Raw genomic sequence first — 16,864 nt, 5'->3', positions numbered from 1 at the left:
CTTGAGGTCTCTTCCAACCTAGAAATTCTGTGATTCTGTGATTCTGTAATTGCTCACCACCTGCTGACCGATGCCCAGCCCAACCCCGAGCAGCCGGCCCCCCCACCCCGGCTAGCCACCCCTATATATTGTTCAGCATGACGTCAGGTGGTATGGAATACCCCTTTGGCCACTTTGGGTCAGCTGTCCTGGGTCTGTCCCCTCCCAGCTCTTGCTGCACCCCCAGCCTGCCCGCTGGCAGGACAGAGCGAGAAGCTGAAAAGTCTTTGGCTTAGTATAAGCAGTGCTCTGCAGCAATTAAAACATCAGCATGTTATCAGCACTCTTCTCATCCTAATCCAAAACATAGCACCCTACCAGCTACTAGGAGGAAAAATAACTGTCCTAACTGAAACCAGGACATCATGTCTACCACTTGTCCCTTCTCCAAGCCCTGGTGCCTCCTGGTGCTGCACCCCATGCAGGCAGCAGGTGGGGGACCAGAGCTGACTGATGGACATCACAAACCCAAAGCCCTGGGTCTGGAAGTGCCTTTGGTTTCCTGTGCGGCACTGTTACCTGAGCGTGGCTGCTTATCCCAAGTGAGCCGAGCCACCCTCTGGGTGTGTGCGCTCCTGCACGAGCTTGTTTCCATCAGCCTCAGGCCCAGCAAGAGGGCAGAGCCGGCTCCAGCCTGCAACCCAGGCTCAGGGGCTCCCATCTCATCCTCCTTCCTTGGGTCTTGGCCTCGGGAGCGCCTCCACCGCATCTGGAAGCAGGAATCGGCCATCGCAATTTGCCAGGCTTTGCAACACTCTGCAGACAAAAAAAAAAAAAAAAGTTTTGAGATTTGGGCCCTGTTCTCCCTCCTTTGGCTTTTTGTTATGTGAATAGTCCTATTTCTTCTTGGCTTTTCTTCTTCACTGGGGTGTTGGGAAAATAATAGCACAAAACGAATCTTTACCTGAATGCTGGTTTATCATCTAGACCCGAGCCTTCTGCCAAGTCATGGACACTGCTTCTTTCTTGCCATTCTCCTTCCTTTGCCTTTTATTTCTAGCACTTTTTTCCTAGCTTGTTTAACTCTGGTGTTTTCCGTCCTGTGGTCAGTGACTGCAGAGTTTCGGTTTACATTAGTGTTTTCTGTGCCCCTTGCCATGTGAATTTTGCCTTTCAGCTATCCTGTATGGGAACAGAGCTGCTTTTTGCTGTCTTGTTGTTAAAGCCCCAAACTGAATAATCTTTCACATTCCACATTGACTTAAGTGGGATGTGTCTTTTTTTTTTTCTGTTAAACTTTTGTTTTCTTTCACAGCCCTTAAACAGAAACTGTGGGGTTTATAGTATCATTATCTTGAGAAAAAATGTCCTTTCACACATTTCTTGCAGGAATTTATGGCAGTGGGAAGAGGCTAGGTTGGCTTCCAGGTCCTTTCCAGGCATTATGGTTTACCCCTTCTTATATTAAAACTGCATCTGTGTGCAGCTTTTATCATTTCTGTGCAATATCTGCAATCTAAATACAGTGACAGTCTATTTGGCTGATCACCCAAGACTGGAAGTGCACCCAAGCAGTTAAACTATGATATTGAAGACGAAAGAGCAAAACCACAGAAAGGTTTTGCTGAGTTGTATCAGCAAAACTTTTGCACGTTTAAGCATGTGAGGGCTTAGAGCTAGATAAGGGGTATAACTAACTTTTATTTTGACATTCCCCTTTTAATAAGCATTGCTCTTTATGCATTTCATAAAGCGATTTATATGATTGTGTTACTGGGAGGAAACAAAGAAATGCCAGGAAAATTTTATATGGAGAATTTGTACTCATAAAATGCTTGTAGGCTCCAGCAAACAGGAAAGCTTCCCCCATCTCCTTTTTTTTTTTTTTTTTTAATTTCCTTTCCATTCAGCTTGCAAAAAAGCATGTTGAATATCTCAGAAAACGGGATTCAGTGGTCTGAGACTAAACACAAATTCCTTCCACTGCTACCAAGAACAAGCCTGTTGGGCCTGCCTTGGCCAAACACGAGCCCTTGCCCTTGCTTTTTGTGGTGGAGAGCCACTTGGCCTCGCAAAATAGGTTTTAAATCCCATGGCTGCCAAGGAATACAGGTTTGAGGGTCAGCATGGTTGCATGGTTTGGCAGGCCAGGCTCCCCAGCCCGGTTTAGCCACTGACCATTGCAATGTATTTGTGAATGGCCGCTTCCTGCACCCCAGCCCACTTAGCTGAGCAGCACAGATCTCTGCTGTGAAAATAAAACTAGTTGCTATGTGGGACATTTAAAATTAATGGAGCTATTCACCCAAACAGAGGTGGGGGGTTGGGGTAAAGGATGAGACTGAGCCACAGAAAAGGGATTGTGACAGCTGCAAAACCAGCAAGGATGTGGCGCTGTATGGGCGCTGAGGTTCCAGCGTGTTTGCTCCTGCAGCCCTGTGTTGATGCCTGCTTGCCTCAGCAAGGACGAGGGGAATGGGCTAAAGTTGTGCCAGGGGAGATTTAGGTTGGCTATTAGGAAGAACTTCTTTACCAAAAGGGTTGTTAGTCACTGGAATAGGCTGCCCAGGGAAGTGGTTGAGTCACCATCCCTGGAGGTCTTTAAAAGACGTTTAGATGTAGAGCTTAGGGATATGGTTTAGTGGAGGACTTGTTAGTGTTAGGTCAGAGGTTGGACTTGGTGATCTTGGAGGTCTCTTCTAAGCTAGATGATTCTGTCATTCTGTGATTCTGTGCCTCTGCCTCGTGGGACCCTGGAGAGGCTGCCCTGTGCCTCCCCAGCACTGCTCCCAAGAGCCTTGTAAGGAGCGGAGCGTTTGAACATCCCACGTACTCTCTGAGCAAATACCAAGCGTTAAAAAGGCATCAGGCACACAGGGAGCTGCCACTACACTTAGGGCTAGCCCCAGCACCGAGTCAAGGTCTTTAAACAAAGCCGGTCGCTGCTGCTTGGTGCCTCAGGGTTAACCCACTCCAAAGGAGCGCAACACCAGGCGGCTGTCAGCAGCCCAAAGCCTTGCCCTTCGGGGTGACAAGAGACCTTTAAACTTCCTTCACTCTTTTTCTGTGCATGTATGTGTGTGTTGCAAGCCCTGATAATCTTGTCTTCACAGCCTGTGTGGAAATCTGAAATGTCCACGTTCAGTTGGAGGGTACAAGACACTCTGGCCGCATCTGCTGGCAGGAATTTCGTCTCGCTCCAACTTCCTGGAGGAGGGAGCAAGAGGAAAGTTTCCTCGCCCTTGGGCTGTTTTTTCGCAGATCAGTGCAGCGGTGTCTGCTTCTGAGGAGGGAGCCCTGTCACGCCAGGCGTATTTCTGAAGATGACACGAGTTTTGGATGCAAAAGCAAAGAGGCTGCCAAAGCATTTCTTCCACTCGGCTGTTAGGTTTTAGGGGACCTGCAGTTTCAGCTACTGCTTGCAGTGAGGGGCGAGCACTGGCTTCTGAGCCATGCTAGTCCCTCCAGCAAACCACTCATGGGCAGTTCCTCCTCTTTGTGCCTGTTGAATGTCCATGCTGCCCACTTTGAGCCACATTCTTACTGCCTCCTGTCCAGATCCACTGGTCCTGGCTCCCTGTGCCGCTGGAGCTGAGCGTGATTCTCAGTTTCTTCATACACATCCCCTGCATAGCAATGATGAAGGACGTGCATAAGGGAAATAGAAGACAGTGCAAAACCATTTGGTGTGGGCACCTCTTTTCCTTGGCAATTTACTTTTTAGCTTTTTTCTTTATCTGTTAGAAGTTCTTGGTAGGCTGGAAACGGCACACTGCAAATGAACACAGCGGTACGCCCAGCTGGTACAGTGGAGGAGGCATGCAGGGGAGCGATGCTGCAGGCCAGGCATATCAGGAGGACTTCAGAAAAACATTACTTCTGACATTTTTTCCCTGCCTGACTTCCAGCTGCTGCTATGAAACTAACCAAGTATTCCCTGGTTTAGTATGGAAGCAAGTCTTCATCTCACAGAGAACCACAGGGCAGCTTTTCCTGGGAACCAAAGTCATGTTATCCAATTACTTATGAAAACTTTCAGCTGAAATATGCTAGTTGGTACTGGGTCATGTTAGATACCATTAAATTGGCTCCTCTTTTGTGCTAGGATGACCGGAGAGTCACCCCAAGGGCCAGCCTGTTTGGTAAGGCAGATGTGCTGGCCCAGTTGGTTAACGCTGACCTGCCAAGCAAACATGACATAGTGTAGCATGGGATTTTTTAGGTGTCATGTGGCTTGAGTATGGGGTTTGTTTCCTTCTCTCCATGAAGGATGCATTTGATGTAGGGGGTTTAGAAACATTAGTTGCTATGAGACGGTGCTGCTGGAGTAATTTATATGAATGCAGAGGGCTGAGATCATTAGGTAGTCTGTTCTTATGTCGTTTCCATGACACTGCAGACACTACATGAATGAAGTCATTTTGTGAGTAAATATGGTTACTGGTGCCTGCTCAGAAAAGACCTACCTCATCTTTGTTGCTCTTCTGCTACTAGTCTGTGCAAAAAAGGGCATACTGACTTCTTTCTTTGACTTCCCAGGCGACAGCAGAAACTTCCCGGTGGGAACAAGTCTCAGCAGCACACAGATCATCAGCAAGGCGGCTCCAAACACAACAGGGACCACCAGAAACCCTACCAAGGAGGCCAGGCCCCTCACTCCTCAAGCAGGATGGGCCACCACGGCTACAGCCAGAACCGGAGATGGCACCACAACCAGAAGCACTCACCCAACGACAAAGAAACACACAGAAACACCAAAGAGGCTGAGAATTTGAAAATCGAGGACACCTCTGTCTGCACAGTGCATAGTCCTGCGGAGATGCAGTGGGGCCCGGAGGCAGTGGAGAAGCAGTCTCAGCAGTACATCCAGGAGCTGGAGACCAAGCAGAAAGACAGTATTCATGAGCGCATTGGGGAGAGACCCAAGATCAATTTGCTTCAGTCTTCCAAAGACAGGCTGCGGAGGAGACTAAAAGAAAAGGTACTGCTCTTAGGGGAACTTGGACTTACCCTTTTTCCAAGAGCCTGGCTGCTGGCCATACAGGGTGGGCCATACATACTCCATACAGGATGGGTTGGGCTCAAGGGACCTCTCCATGTAATGCACCCAACTTATCTTAATCTTCCCAGTGTCAACACTTCTCCTGAAGTGTCTTCATGCTTCTTCAGGAGGTTTTTTACTGACACAGTGCTAAGGCTCTTAGCCTGCCTCCGCGGTTGAAGAGGCTTCAGTTTTCCAGGAGTGACTGGGAGCTCGTCCCTATCCCTGCAAACACCCTCGGGGAAGGCTGGGGCATGTGTGAGCTGCAACGTGGGCACTCCCTCCCCAGCAACTGATCCCAGCTGACTGCCTCCACTCTGCAGAGCTCATCTGCCTCACAGAGAGGTCTAAAAAAGGCAATTCGTCTCTCCACAATTACAGAGCGAAATACCAAGCTTTGGCTTTTGAGTGCTGAGTATTTGTAGTCAGCTACTTAAAAGTTGATATCCGTTTATCTCGGTAATGAATTGAAATGGCCTTATCTTTCCCCCTTCCTTCCAGGAACCCAACAGTAACAAAGCTATTGCTTGCAAGTGATGGAGGAGAATCCAAACAATATTCAGCCTCAGATCTCTGAGGAATTCAGAGATCTCCACCTGCCCTCTGTACAGCCCAGACTCTTTCTCCCGAGATTCTCTTTTCAGACTGGAAAATGCATTCGTGGGGGTATCTCCAATGAGATTTTCAAAATGTGTAGCAAAAATAACCTGAACATACACAATTCCATGGGAGTGCACGTTGGAAATGTATACCTTTGAATGCATGTGCATTTACTATTTATGTATGTGCCATGAGGAGGAGGAAGAGATTTTGTTAGATAGTTTTGTTATTTAAAGCAAAGGAAGTACAGCAGAGACTTTCAGAGTATTCACTTCAGTGTCTTCCCTGCAACTTTATAATCTGGTAAGAAACACATCACATAACCATCCACTCTGGGATGTGTGTAGTTAACCCTGCTGGTCTCCCGATAGCTCCTGCCGGCTGGTGTTGCAGTTGTCCAAACAATTGCTACAGGTTTGTATGGTATAATCTGTTTTAAGATTGAACCATGGGAGCAGACCAGAGCAAGCAGGATGCATGCCTTATGCTGTGGAGGAAGGGACAAATGCTTAATTAAATGTTAAAAAGAAGCAGTAACTTAGTTCTGTGGTAATGACATGAAGTAAAATGTGTAACAGTCAAGAGATGGAAAAGTTAAGAGTTTTTCTAATGCCTGGAACGTCTTTGATCCCAATTTAAATCATTAAATATACATTAAAATGTAGATATTTTTGTGGGATTGCTATGTGAGCATTTTGCAAACAAGAATGCACTTTCAAAATAGAGGCAAAAAAAAATGACCATTATTACCATGTTCCAGACGGGAAGCTGAGCAGACCTAGCCAGAAACCTGTCTGAGACTGTGAAGGCAGTCGGGGTGATCTGACCTTGGCATCCTGGCTCAGAACCCTCAAGCACATCTTCTCCCTGAGCTGAGGAGGAAGACTCTGGGATTGTGTACTGCGGGAAATGGGGAAACAGAAGATTTCTGGGTCAGGACTCATGCACTTGTGGCTTTCAATTCTGAAATGAGACCATTGTACCTCTAGAGGATGCTCTGATTTTTCTAGGTCTGTTTATATGTCTCCCCAGTCCCCTTTCTCCCTTTGCTGTTTGTGGAAGGACAAGGGCTGATGCATCTGTTTTCTCCTTGTGTAACAGACGCCTTGTCTTTCCCTTTTCACGGACCAGGACGAAGTCACGGTTGAAACCACCAATCCTGAAAAGAACAAAATGGACAAATTAATTGAAATCCTTAACAGCATGAGGAACAACAGCAGTGATGTTGACTCCAAGCTCACCACCTTCATGGAGGAGGCCCAGAACTCCACCAACTCTGAGGAGATGCTGGGGGAGATAGTTAAGACCATCTACCAGAAAGCGGTGACAGACCGCAGCTTTGCTTCCACAGCAGCTAAACTCTGTGACAAAATGGCCCTCTTTATGGTGGAAGGAACCAAATTCCGGAGTCTGCTCCTCAACATGTTACAGGTAATTAGATGAAATTATTTGGTTAAGCGCTTGCAGCTTTACCCCACCAGGTCTTACCATGCATTTGGGCAGGAGCTGAGCTTTTACCAAATTCCTTTCAAGCCCAGGTAACGAGAAGATAAGTGTTTCTGCATTTCATTTGTGCCCACCTTTAATAGTTACTGTAGACACTGTTACACTGCAGGCATCATCCAGTTGCTCTTCATTCCCATTTCAGGAGCTGTACGTGGAAATACAGTATGTCACGGCAGGGCCCATCTGTGAAAGGAGGGGGTTGCTTGTGGCAGCATCCTTGTGACATGAAGAGAAGTGAGTTTGGCACTTAAAGTGAAGGGTCGTTGCTGCTCTTTTGGGCTCTCTTGCTGTTTTCCCCACACCTCTCAGCACCATGGGTATCACATTAAGTCATGGTCCCTGGGAAGGCTGTTGGCCACATCACCTGGTGGAAGGGCTTGCTCCTGGTTTCTCATTGCACCCTGGACATTAATAATTTGTGTATTTGTTAATTATTTTGAGTGACTTGCTTAGTAGTATAGGCAGCACTGGTTGGTTGTTCTGCTCCAAAAACTATCAGCGACAGCAAAGTTGAGGTGGGAGTGTGCTTTCTGGAGAGGGTGTCACATAGACCTCCGTCTTTTCTGCCTCTCTGGAGACAGGGTGTGCAGAGATGAAAGCACAAATTTGCATCTTCACTTTAATTTGCATTTCTGTTTGGCCACTTGCTCACACACACAGCTCATCTGCAGCACGTGCATACAAGTAGCTCTTGTTTTCTCTGTGACTGTTCTCCACACATGCTCGATATTCAGAATTGTGCCATTCTTTTGGCACACCTGCCTGTCCTCCTTGCTATGCCTGTGTGTACCTGGTGGGGGCCAAACAGAGCTTTTGGACAAGTGGTGTGTGGCAGCCACTCATGCTTCTGATCCTGCTGTGGAGGAGGTGTTGGAAGATGTCTTCCTGCCCTCCAGATACCTTCTCATGTCCGATCAGTAGGCAAAGGGCTGCCAGTTGTATTTACAGGGATGGGAGGGAAGAAGCTGTCATCTTCTGCCACCTCCACCAACGTTGCTATCTGTGGGCAGCAGCATCCAGAACAGCGGTGCTCACTGGGGATATTGGGATTTATTTTTTTCCAGAAATGGAAGCTTGGCCTAGAAATGCTTATTTTAAGGAAAATGTTTCTGGCAATGGATTTTCATATGGAAATGAGAGGAAAGCTGATAGCCAGTTGTCTGGTAGGTTTGGTTGTCTACCAGATTCAGGGCTCTTAAGTTTGCTGTGCTAGTGATCAGTCTTTTACCTTGGGCAGGTCTTTCCATCTCCCTCTGCCTTGGTTTCCCTTGTTTGCAGTAATTCTGGGTCCTGCAACCAGGGTGCTCAGCTGTTTTTTTTTCTGTTTCCATTGACACAAGATGATGTGGCTTCATAAACAAGCCTCACAAAAGCCAGATTGTATTTCTTCTTGAATCTCTTGATATTTTCATTTGAGCACCTGCTCTTGCTTTTGCGACTGTAGCTGCTGGAAGGACTGAGGAAGGGAAGGGAAGGGACAAAGGTGATGAGAGGAGTATCTGCAGTTTCACGTGATGTCGTAGCAGGGAGATACTATGTGACTACAAAGAACAGGCGTGCAGGCTGCTAGGGCAGGAGTTTGGAGGAAACCAGGATGTAGCCAGAATGGTAGAGCAGGGTTTAGAAAGCCCACCTGGATCCGACTTGCACATAAGTCCGAGGAGATGTGACTCCAAGAAGTGTGAGGGTTTTCCCTCTGCTTTACAGTAGGCGAGGGATGATGTGGAGATACTGAGTGCTCCAGGTGAGGCCACCTGTGCAACAACCCACAGTGGTGCAAGGTCTGAGCCCAGGTTCTCTCATCTCAGATCAGAGCCCAAATTACAGGAGTTTGCATCCTCTTGTGAAGACCAATGTCAAAGGCTCTCTCCAAAAGTCTGTGAAGGCCAAAACAAGATATGTAAAACTAAGAGAGGGAAAAGGCGGATACCTACAAATGCTCTTCACTCGTAAGCAACTGGGAGGGATTTAATCTGCTGGAAGCGAAGCCTAGTGAGATGCAAAGGCATGCAGGGAGGACTGTTCCCTGCAGGGAGGACTGTTCCCTGCAGGGCTGTCAGGGTGAGCAGAGCCAGTGCTCACCCCATGGAGCTACTGGGAGCTGTGGTGCTGGATGAGCTGAGAAGGAGTGAAGACATTTCTGCGTGTCACCACTGGAGCAGCAACTCCTCAGGGCTCTCCTGGCCAGGGGCAGCTTATCAAAAGTCCCAGCCTGCTGGTGGGGCTGGAGTTGTCCTTCCCACCAGCCCTTGTGTCTTTGTCCTGAGCCAACCAAGGCTTCAATGCCCTGAACCCAGACTGAGTGGATCCAGCTAATGAGGGTGTCATTTAGGGCATCCAAGCATCCCAAATATTGCTTACCAGGCATGTCCTGGTGCTTGGGGCACAGCAGCCGTGCCCACCATTCCTCCTGCTCCCTGCAAAGCAGTTTGAAAGTGTGGATCAGGCAAGTCACTGAGCTGCTCCTCCCATTTTCATTGGCTTTAAATCTTTAAATCAAGATGTTATCTCCTTTTAAGGGGAAGGAAGCTATTTTTAAGGAGGAAAACATGGTCTTGGTGTAAGACAAGAGTGCAGCCAAGGCACATGGTTCCTGGCACCGGCTCGTCCCCGACGGGTGGCTGCTGTGTGCAGTGACCAGCACCCTCTGGGTGAATCCATCCCTGAATTGATTGCAGTTAGGTGAGAACAGCATTTCTCAAGCATCTTTGCAGCCAAGCCCTTGAGAGGCAGCTGGGGATGGTTGTGGGCATGGAAGCAGGAGAGCGTGGGCATGCAGCACTGTCCTAGGATTAACAGAGGTGGGCAGGATGAGTCCTTTCTCACCTGACAGCCAGAGCATCTGTGGACAGGGAGCTCTGTGGCCACCAGACACTCAAGGAAACCATCTGTCTCTTTTATTTCCTTTGGCCATAATGGAGGAGGGCTTCTTAAGTTGAGTTTTATGGCTAAGCACCACATAACTGCCCAATACACTTGTCATTTTTTAATAGTAGTGCTTTTTAATGTTAGGTTACTTTCCTTTTCCTGGGATTAGAGGTTTTTAAGTCTCTACAGCTGATACACGGATTGCATGACTCAGGCAGTTCAACCATCAACAGAACTGCACATAAGTCACATGATCACCCTTCTGCAGAAATAATTTTGCCCTAAAGATAGGTTTTAAAATATAGGTTCCCAGGGAATATCCCGGTGTCTGCACCAGAGCTGAGCAAAATTGTGCACGGCAGGAGAAGACAGCGAGTTCAGGTGTTGGCCTTCTGTAAAGATGAAATCACTGAACGGGGATGAATTCTGGTGACAGTGGATGAGTTCTGTCACAGTGTTCCCTGGCAGGGTTACCAGGAATTTCTCCTTGCATCTTCAGGAACAAGTGGGATCATTACTGTCTGTGTGTCTACAGGGAGGCTATCCCTGTGCATTAAAATGTTGGAAAAAGCCTACAAGGAGAAATGTGCACATTTCTGTTACCACTAATCCCAACCAAGATCAGTTGTTGCTGTTTTTTTTTTGTTTGTTTGTTTGTTTTAGTAGGCTGTGTGCAGATGTGGCAGAACCCCTGCAGAACCCCAGGGATGGCTGGGAGGAGGTACTCCCCTGGCAAGGTGTCGTAAGTCACAGAGCAGACCTGAGATCCGGTGTCACCTTGCTTTCATCATTTACTGCAACTGAAACAGCCGGGAGCTGCTCAGCAAGCTGTTACAGCAGCTGTGCCGGGATGAACCTGTGTTGTTCTTTGGTTTTGGATGATGGTGACATTCAGCAACAAGGGAAACAGGCAAAGAAGAAACAAAATAAAATAATGAAAATCAATATTTCTTGTAAGCTAGGGTAACTCCACATTGCTTTTATTGCCCTGGACACAACAGATGGGTTTAGCTGAGCAATATAAAAAAGATAGAAAGAGCAGAGCTAAAGCAGGGTCCAGCAGCAATGGCCAGAAGCAGCAGGACGTTACCCAAAAGGAGAGGATGGCAGCCCCGCTGGGCTAGGGAGGACCCTTCCAACTTGCCCTCTTGTCACAGCACCGCCACCCCTACCATCAGACCCAGTGAGCTGATTTATGGTGCAGCATCATGGGCAGTAATGAATGGATTCACATTCAGCTCTTCGTGGCTGGAGTGCAGGATAAATAATATATCTCATTTCTCCAGAGAATCCCTAAGTGCTTCCCAGGAACGTGTAACCAGCCTCACTGTGCTTGATGCATGGAGGGGGAGCACGACATCTGCCTTGGAAAGCTGCAAAGAAATCAAATGCAAAGAGTGAGCAGGCTGTGCAGGTAACTGCTTTCATGCGCAACAGCACATAGGAATGCAAAAGGGGTTGCTCCACCCAAAACTGCACATCTTTTAAAAATATCCTGGTGGGACAAGAGGTCAGTATAAATGAAAAGCACAACGTTAGGTGAAATTAAATAATTTAACATTTCATTTCTGGGAGTGAAGTATTTTGACTTTCTACAAACACAGTTTCTTTTTCCAACCAAAATAATCAGATGCATTCACACTGATTTATGAAATACTTTGATCAGCCCCAAAACAGCACTTTTTGTGGCACATTTGGGCTTGATGGCCCTGGCAGGAGACAGACATGCACAGAGCGCAGAAGACTTGTCACAGCTGTGAAATAGGGGGGTTGGCTGCATCAGGGAAAATCTAACATTGCCCAGCTCCAGTCCTGACCTCTCCACCATCAGGCAGACGTTTTCCAACAGCCATTTCCAGATAATTTCCCATTAATTAAAAAACTCTAATAAAACTCTTGCTCTGGAGCTGGATTTGTGTCTCTGCAGCACCTTTCAGACTAATCCTGGACCTAAAGAGCTCGGCTCACTGGGCACCGTCGAGCTGGGGAATTACTCTGCTGGGGTGTGATAAATCAGAATCACCATTGCCCCCCTCCCCCCCGGCTGATCCCCCTGGCTGGGGCCGAGCTGCTCAGAGCTGCTCAGATGGCACCGGCAGATGCTCCTGTTTTGAAGGGACTGAGCAGACTTGTTTGTCCCTCTTCTAGGAGCAAAACACCTGCGAATTGCAGCAACTCAGACGCAGGGTGGAGCATCTCCCTTAGGCACTGCTGAACAAACTGTCTTTCTAACCTGGTTCCTCTTATATTTTCAGCTGTTGACAAAACGCCCATGTCGGAGGGGTGCTCGCACTGGTTGCTCCCGGGGGCTGCACATGTTCGCAGCTTATCTCATGGCACTGGTTTTGATCTCAAAACAGATGCCAGTGCTGTGGCACAGGAATGCTGTCGTCATCCCCTCCCTGCAGACAGCTCTGCTAAAGAGCATCTCTCTGGGCAGTGTGTGCCCTCACAGTGCTTGTGGCCGCGGCTGGGAATGGAGCAGCTCCATGTGCAAAAGATGCACAACTGTCCTGGCCTGAAACGAGGGGATTGGGGTCAGGAAAACCCTGGTTTGAATTCTTCTGTCTCTTCGTGTTTCGGTCCCGGATTTCAGCCTTGCTGTTGAAGCTGGATGCTGGGAACCTGGGATGCTGGAGGAAAGGCAGGGAGGGCAGCTGTGGGGCAGGCTGATCAGCCTTGGGGAGATGCAGCTGGCCCTAGGCTCGGTGCTGGGGTTTTGAATTTCTCCTCATTGAGTTTATTTTTTGGGGTTCAGTCTGAGACACTCGATCTGACTACAGATACTCACCAGGAAACCATTAGCTGCAGCAGACTGGTGCAAAACAGCACCAGCTGCCTTTGTGCTTTCCTCTTGGGGGCAATTGTCCTCCTTTCCTCCTCCTTTCCACCCAAACCATAGCTACAAACTCTGTTTCTCCAGGTCCAAAAACAAACCGTAGTTCCTTCACATATGGGTCCCTTGATATACGTACCGCTGTGGTACAAGGGGTGATTTTGGGCTGCATAAGCCCCCAGGATGGACACAGCTGAACTGGGGACCTTGGAGGGAGAGGGGCATGAAAAATGTCTTGGTGGATACGTGCATGGTTTCTTTGCCCCTCTACAAATCCCTTTACAATTAATAAATTGCAAGGAGGCCTCCTGCAAGAGATTTTTGCTTGTCATAGTTTCAGTCGCTGGCTTTTGCTGGCCACAGTGCTTTTTTCTGCAGTGGGGAGGTGTTGAGCAACATGCCACAGACCCTTCACATGTAACATAAGTTGGAGTATTCCTCTGTTCAAATCTCCGTGCTCTTTATAGCCGAGATGTGTCTGCATCTGAGCTATGCAGAGCGAAGTATATTATTAGAGAGGACATCACTGGGGCTGTAATTGTACACTGCTCCCCTTAGCAACCGTGGCCAGCAACACATCAAACAGAAGGCTGATACCTTCTTAAAAAAAAAAAAAAAAAAAAAAAAAAAAGGGACATACCTGCACAGAGCCCAGCACAGCCCCTTGCAGGGCTTACACGTGCACCCAGCCAGAGGCGAAGCCTGGTGTGTCCTCGTCTTTGGAGATGCCTTGCTGCCAGTGGCCGGGACTATTTCCATTGCATACCCTATTACATACCTAATTACATACCCAACTGCATACCTAATTAAATACCCAGTTACATACCCAGTTGCATACCCTGGTCTGGGCTGTGGGATGTGCATACCCAGTTACATACTCTATTGCATCCTCTTTTACATACCCTCTTGTATACCCACACAGCGTTTCCTCCATGCTCATCTGTTGTTGGAAAGGGAAACAGACCGGAGTAACGATGCAACCTCGATGCGAGTATAATCGTCCTCCTTTATTGCAGGTTCTCACAGAGTATATATAGGCAACTAACTACAGCACGCGCCGATAACAACTTATAATTGGTCTAGCTTCTCCATGCACTTGTCTCTAGCTTGTTTCCTCATTATCTCTAATACAAGGAAGTGGGAAGCAGTGCAAAGCCACCTGCAAATTCCTTTCCCACAATTCCCCCTTTTTATTTACAATCAACCAAATGCTTTCTATATATTTTCTATCAAACACTGCAAACATTACAATAAGCAACAGGGCAAAAATCACATACAATTATGATTGTAAAGTAGCATGCCTACTAGAATCTACATCAATCAACAAGTCACTAAGCACTAGGGATGGTGCTTCGCCGCGATGCTACTTTTCACTCACACAGCACAATCACACACTCACGCAAAGAGGCCTCTTTCACTTTTCATCCATACCACAAGAAAATATCACTTAAGATCATTTGTCCGCAGCTTCAGGAGGTCCATGTCTACTCCTGTGGTGAGCGGCTGAGAGTGGAGACCCCTCCGAGGAAAATGCTCGGGGTGCACCTAGGGGCGTCCGTTCCACAGTCGATCCCACAGCCGAGCAGAGCTGCTCCTGGCACAAGGAATGATGCTATTATAGTTTTGTATAATTACACCAAAGAGATGCATTGCAATAAGGAGCAGGTGTGACATTGACAATTTGTTTCATGGTTTGGTTTTTGCCCATGTAATTGAACCTTACACATGATGTGGATTTTACACTTCCCAGGATATCTAATTCTTGTGGCTCTAGGGGCGCTCGCAGCAAGTAGACAGTCCAGTCTTTGTTATCTGCCAGGATCCCAACCAGACGTGTCCTAAAGGGGTCGTTAGCACTAAGCCAGGGACAGGCACATCGCTTCTTGTCCTGTCATGTTGGTGAGGGTGACCCCGATGTTGCGGCATGGTTGGATGGAGACCCAGGGCTGGCAATAACCGATGACAGTGGCGATTGTGAGGAGGAGGCCAACCATGGCCTTACCCCGTGCTGGTACCCATCTTGATCCGTGACCTGTGGAGACACAAGCATACCCTCGACCCCAAGTTATTAGAGGCTGGGGTCCCTCCCAAAGACCTATATTTAAATCTGTTACCATCACTAAGGCTTGCTCTGATTCTGGCACCCGTGGCAGTGCAGAATTCATACTTTTGTAATGTTTTACTATGGGTGGTACCTCTTTGTGAGGAAAGGGTAATGCTAGGTGATTTATTATGTAAAGTGCCTTTCCCAACCTGTTCTGTGGTGTTTCCTGGGTGTCTACTGAGGCAGTAACTGGTCATCTCTGTGAGGAGCAACTGGCAGTCCAAAGGCTTAGCTGTAGGATAAGTTATCATCATGGTATGAGTGACAGCTTCTCTCCCCTCTTTCCTTTGGCTATTTCAGTCAATAATGATAAAGTGTATTATGTTTCTCTGTATCACTGAATAAGTCCTTAATGATAGCCAAGACTTCAGTGCACTAAGTACTGTATCACTGTTACAAGAAGGAAAGCAGGAAGACACCGTTGTTAAGAAAAATCTTGGGTGGCAAAGTCCTTTTTCACTGCCCATTTCCTGAATGTACTTTTTAAAGGAAATATTTAAGATTAGAAGAGTAAAGTTCCACCCTCATATTACATGGATTACTACAGCCGTGTAGGTCATAGCAAAAAAGGAATTGTGAACACTGGACAAAGCTTAACACAATACCATACCAGAACACTCAACACCTAGTAAAGCTATATTATCAATTTGTTTTTGATTTTCAAAGAGATTTCCAAAATACATTTGCAGCAATTTGTATTATATTAAATAATATTTTTTTAGGGTTTCTGCAGAAAACTGACTTTTCTGCAATTCTAAAAAAATACTCTTTAATATCACAAATATTCAAAGGACATAGATGTGTCCAAAACTCAGAAGTCTGTATACTTGAGATTCTACCATGTCTTTAAAATCCCTCTGGATTCCTTCAGGAAAAGATATAGCAATGTGAGAACTAACGTGAATGAAACAGTAAGAAAGCACTAAAAGATTCCAAACTTTGAATATAAAGATTGACTGGACTGTTATCAACAGGAAAAGAAAGACTTTTTCAAAACTGCATAGTAAGAAAATTCTGTAAAAATCCTTGGAGAACAGTCTATCACTATTAACGCACCCTTAATATATCTTAATATATAAAAATAAATAGATAAATAGAGATATATAAAAAAAATATATATCTAAAAATAGTGCTGAACACAAAAGCAAATGTTGTATATTATTTGAGATAGTTATGAAGTTTTAGAGGTAGATGACTAAATCAGTTATTTGGGAGAATTACCACTACAGCCATTGGTGTAAACAGTGTTACATGTTACCTATATAGTGTTCATATCTGTGCAAGAGTGCAGAGAGCAGGAAGAACATTTCTCACCTAACAGCAACTATATTAATTCAATGTCTTTGGTCTGCATCAGTTCTCCTAGAAACGGGGGCAAGGGGAAGAAAATTAGGAAGGCAAGACAAATCAACCCCATTTGTGTATGCAGGCAAGTAAGAGGCAAAATGCACCAGCCAAATTATACACTAAGGGTGACCGGGCTCACTGCACAATCCTCAGGACATGGCTAGATCAGATGGGTAATACCCAAACACTCTATAGGCTGAAAATGAAACATCAGAAATCCTGTACAGTAGTTTCCACGATGTGAATTCAGTCATCTTGCCTTAAGTATTCACAACGGTGCTGTGCTGTTGCAAAAGCACTTTTGTTCCTGTTCACCATGTCCATCAGATCTGGGGGTTCCATTAAGAAGAAAAGCAGTAACTAATAGCAGCGCAAGGCTTTGTCACTAGTGAACAGAGTATGTTAACTGGCTAACACTTGTGAAGTGTTAGTTGTTCCAAACAGTAACCATTTCAAAAACAGTGTCACCACCAGAACCTGTTGGTATTCAAAGCATCTGTTAATACACAAATGGAATCAGAATTTTTCTATCCTTTGGGTAGTCTTCAAATTTCTCAAGGTACCACTGGTGGTGTTGCTTTGC

General features: G+C 46.6%; 1 protein-coding gene across 1 annotated transcript; it reads left to right on the top strand.

Annotated features, from left to right (window-relative positions):
* Nucleotides 1–4,513: 4,513 nt before the first annotated feature.
* Nucleotides 4,514–11,391, top strand: LOC118159170 (CBP80/20-dependent translation initiation factor-like; the record flags this gene model as incomplete). Its single annotated transcript, XM_035313787.1, has 3 exons — nucleotides 4,514–4,960; nucleotides 6,752–7,051; nucleotides 10,661–11,391. Coding segments are annotated over 3 exons (885 nt in total), but the record flags the coding sequence as incomplete, so codon positions are not given.
* Between the last annotated feature and the right edge of the window lie 5,473 nt (nucleotides 11,392–16,864).

This window comes from Oxyura jamaicensis, unplaced genomic scaffold, assembly GCF_011077185.1.
Source record: "Oxyura jamaicensis isolate SHBP4307 breed ruddy duck unplaced genomic scaffold, BPBGC_Ojam_1.0 oxyUn_random_OJ68305, whole genome shotgun sequence".
Taxonomy (NCBI): Eukaryota; Metazoa; Chordata; class Aves; order Anseriformes; family Anatidae; genus Oxyura; species Oxyura jamaicensis.
Note: the sequence above shows the minus strand (reverse complement) of the source record. Positions and strands in the feature narration are given on the sequence as shown.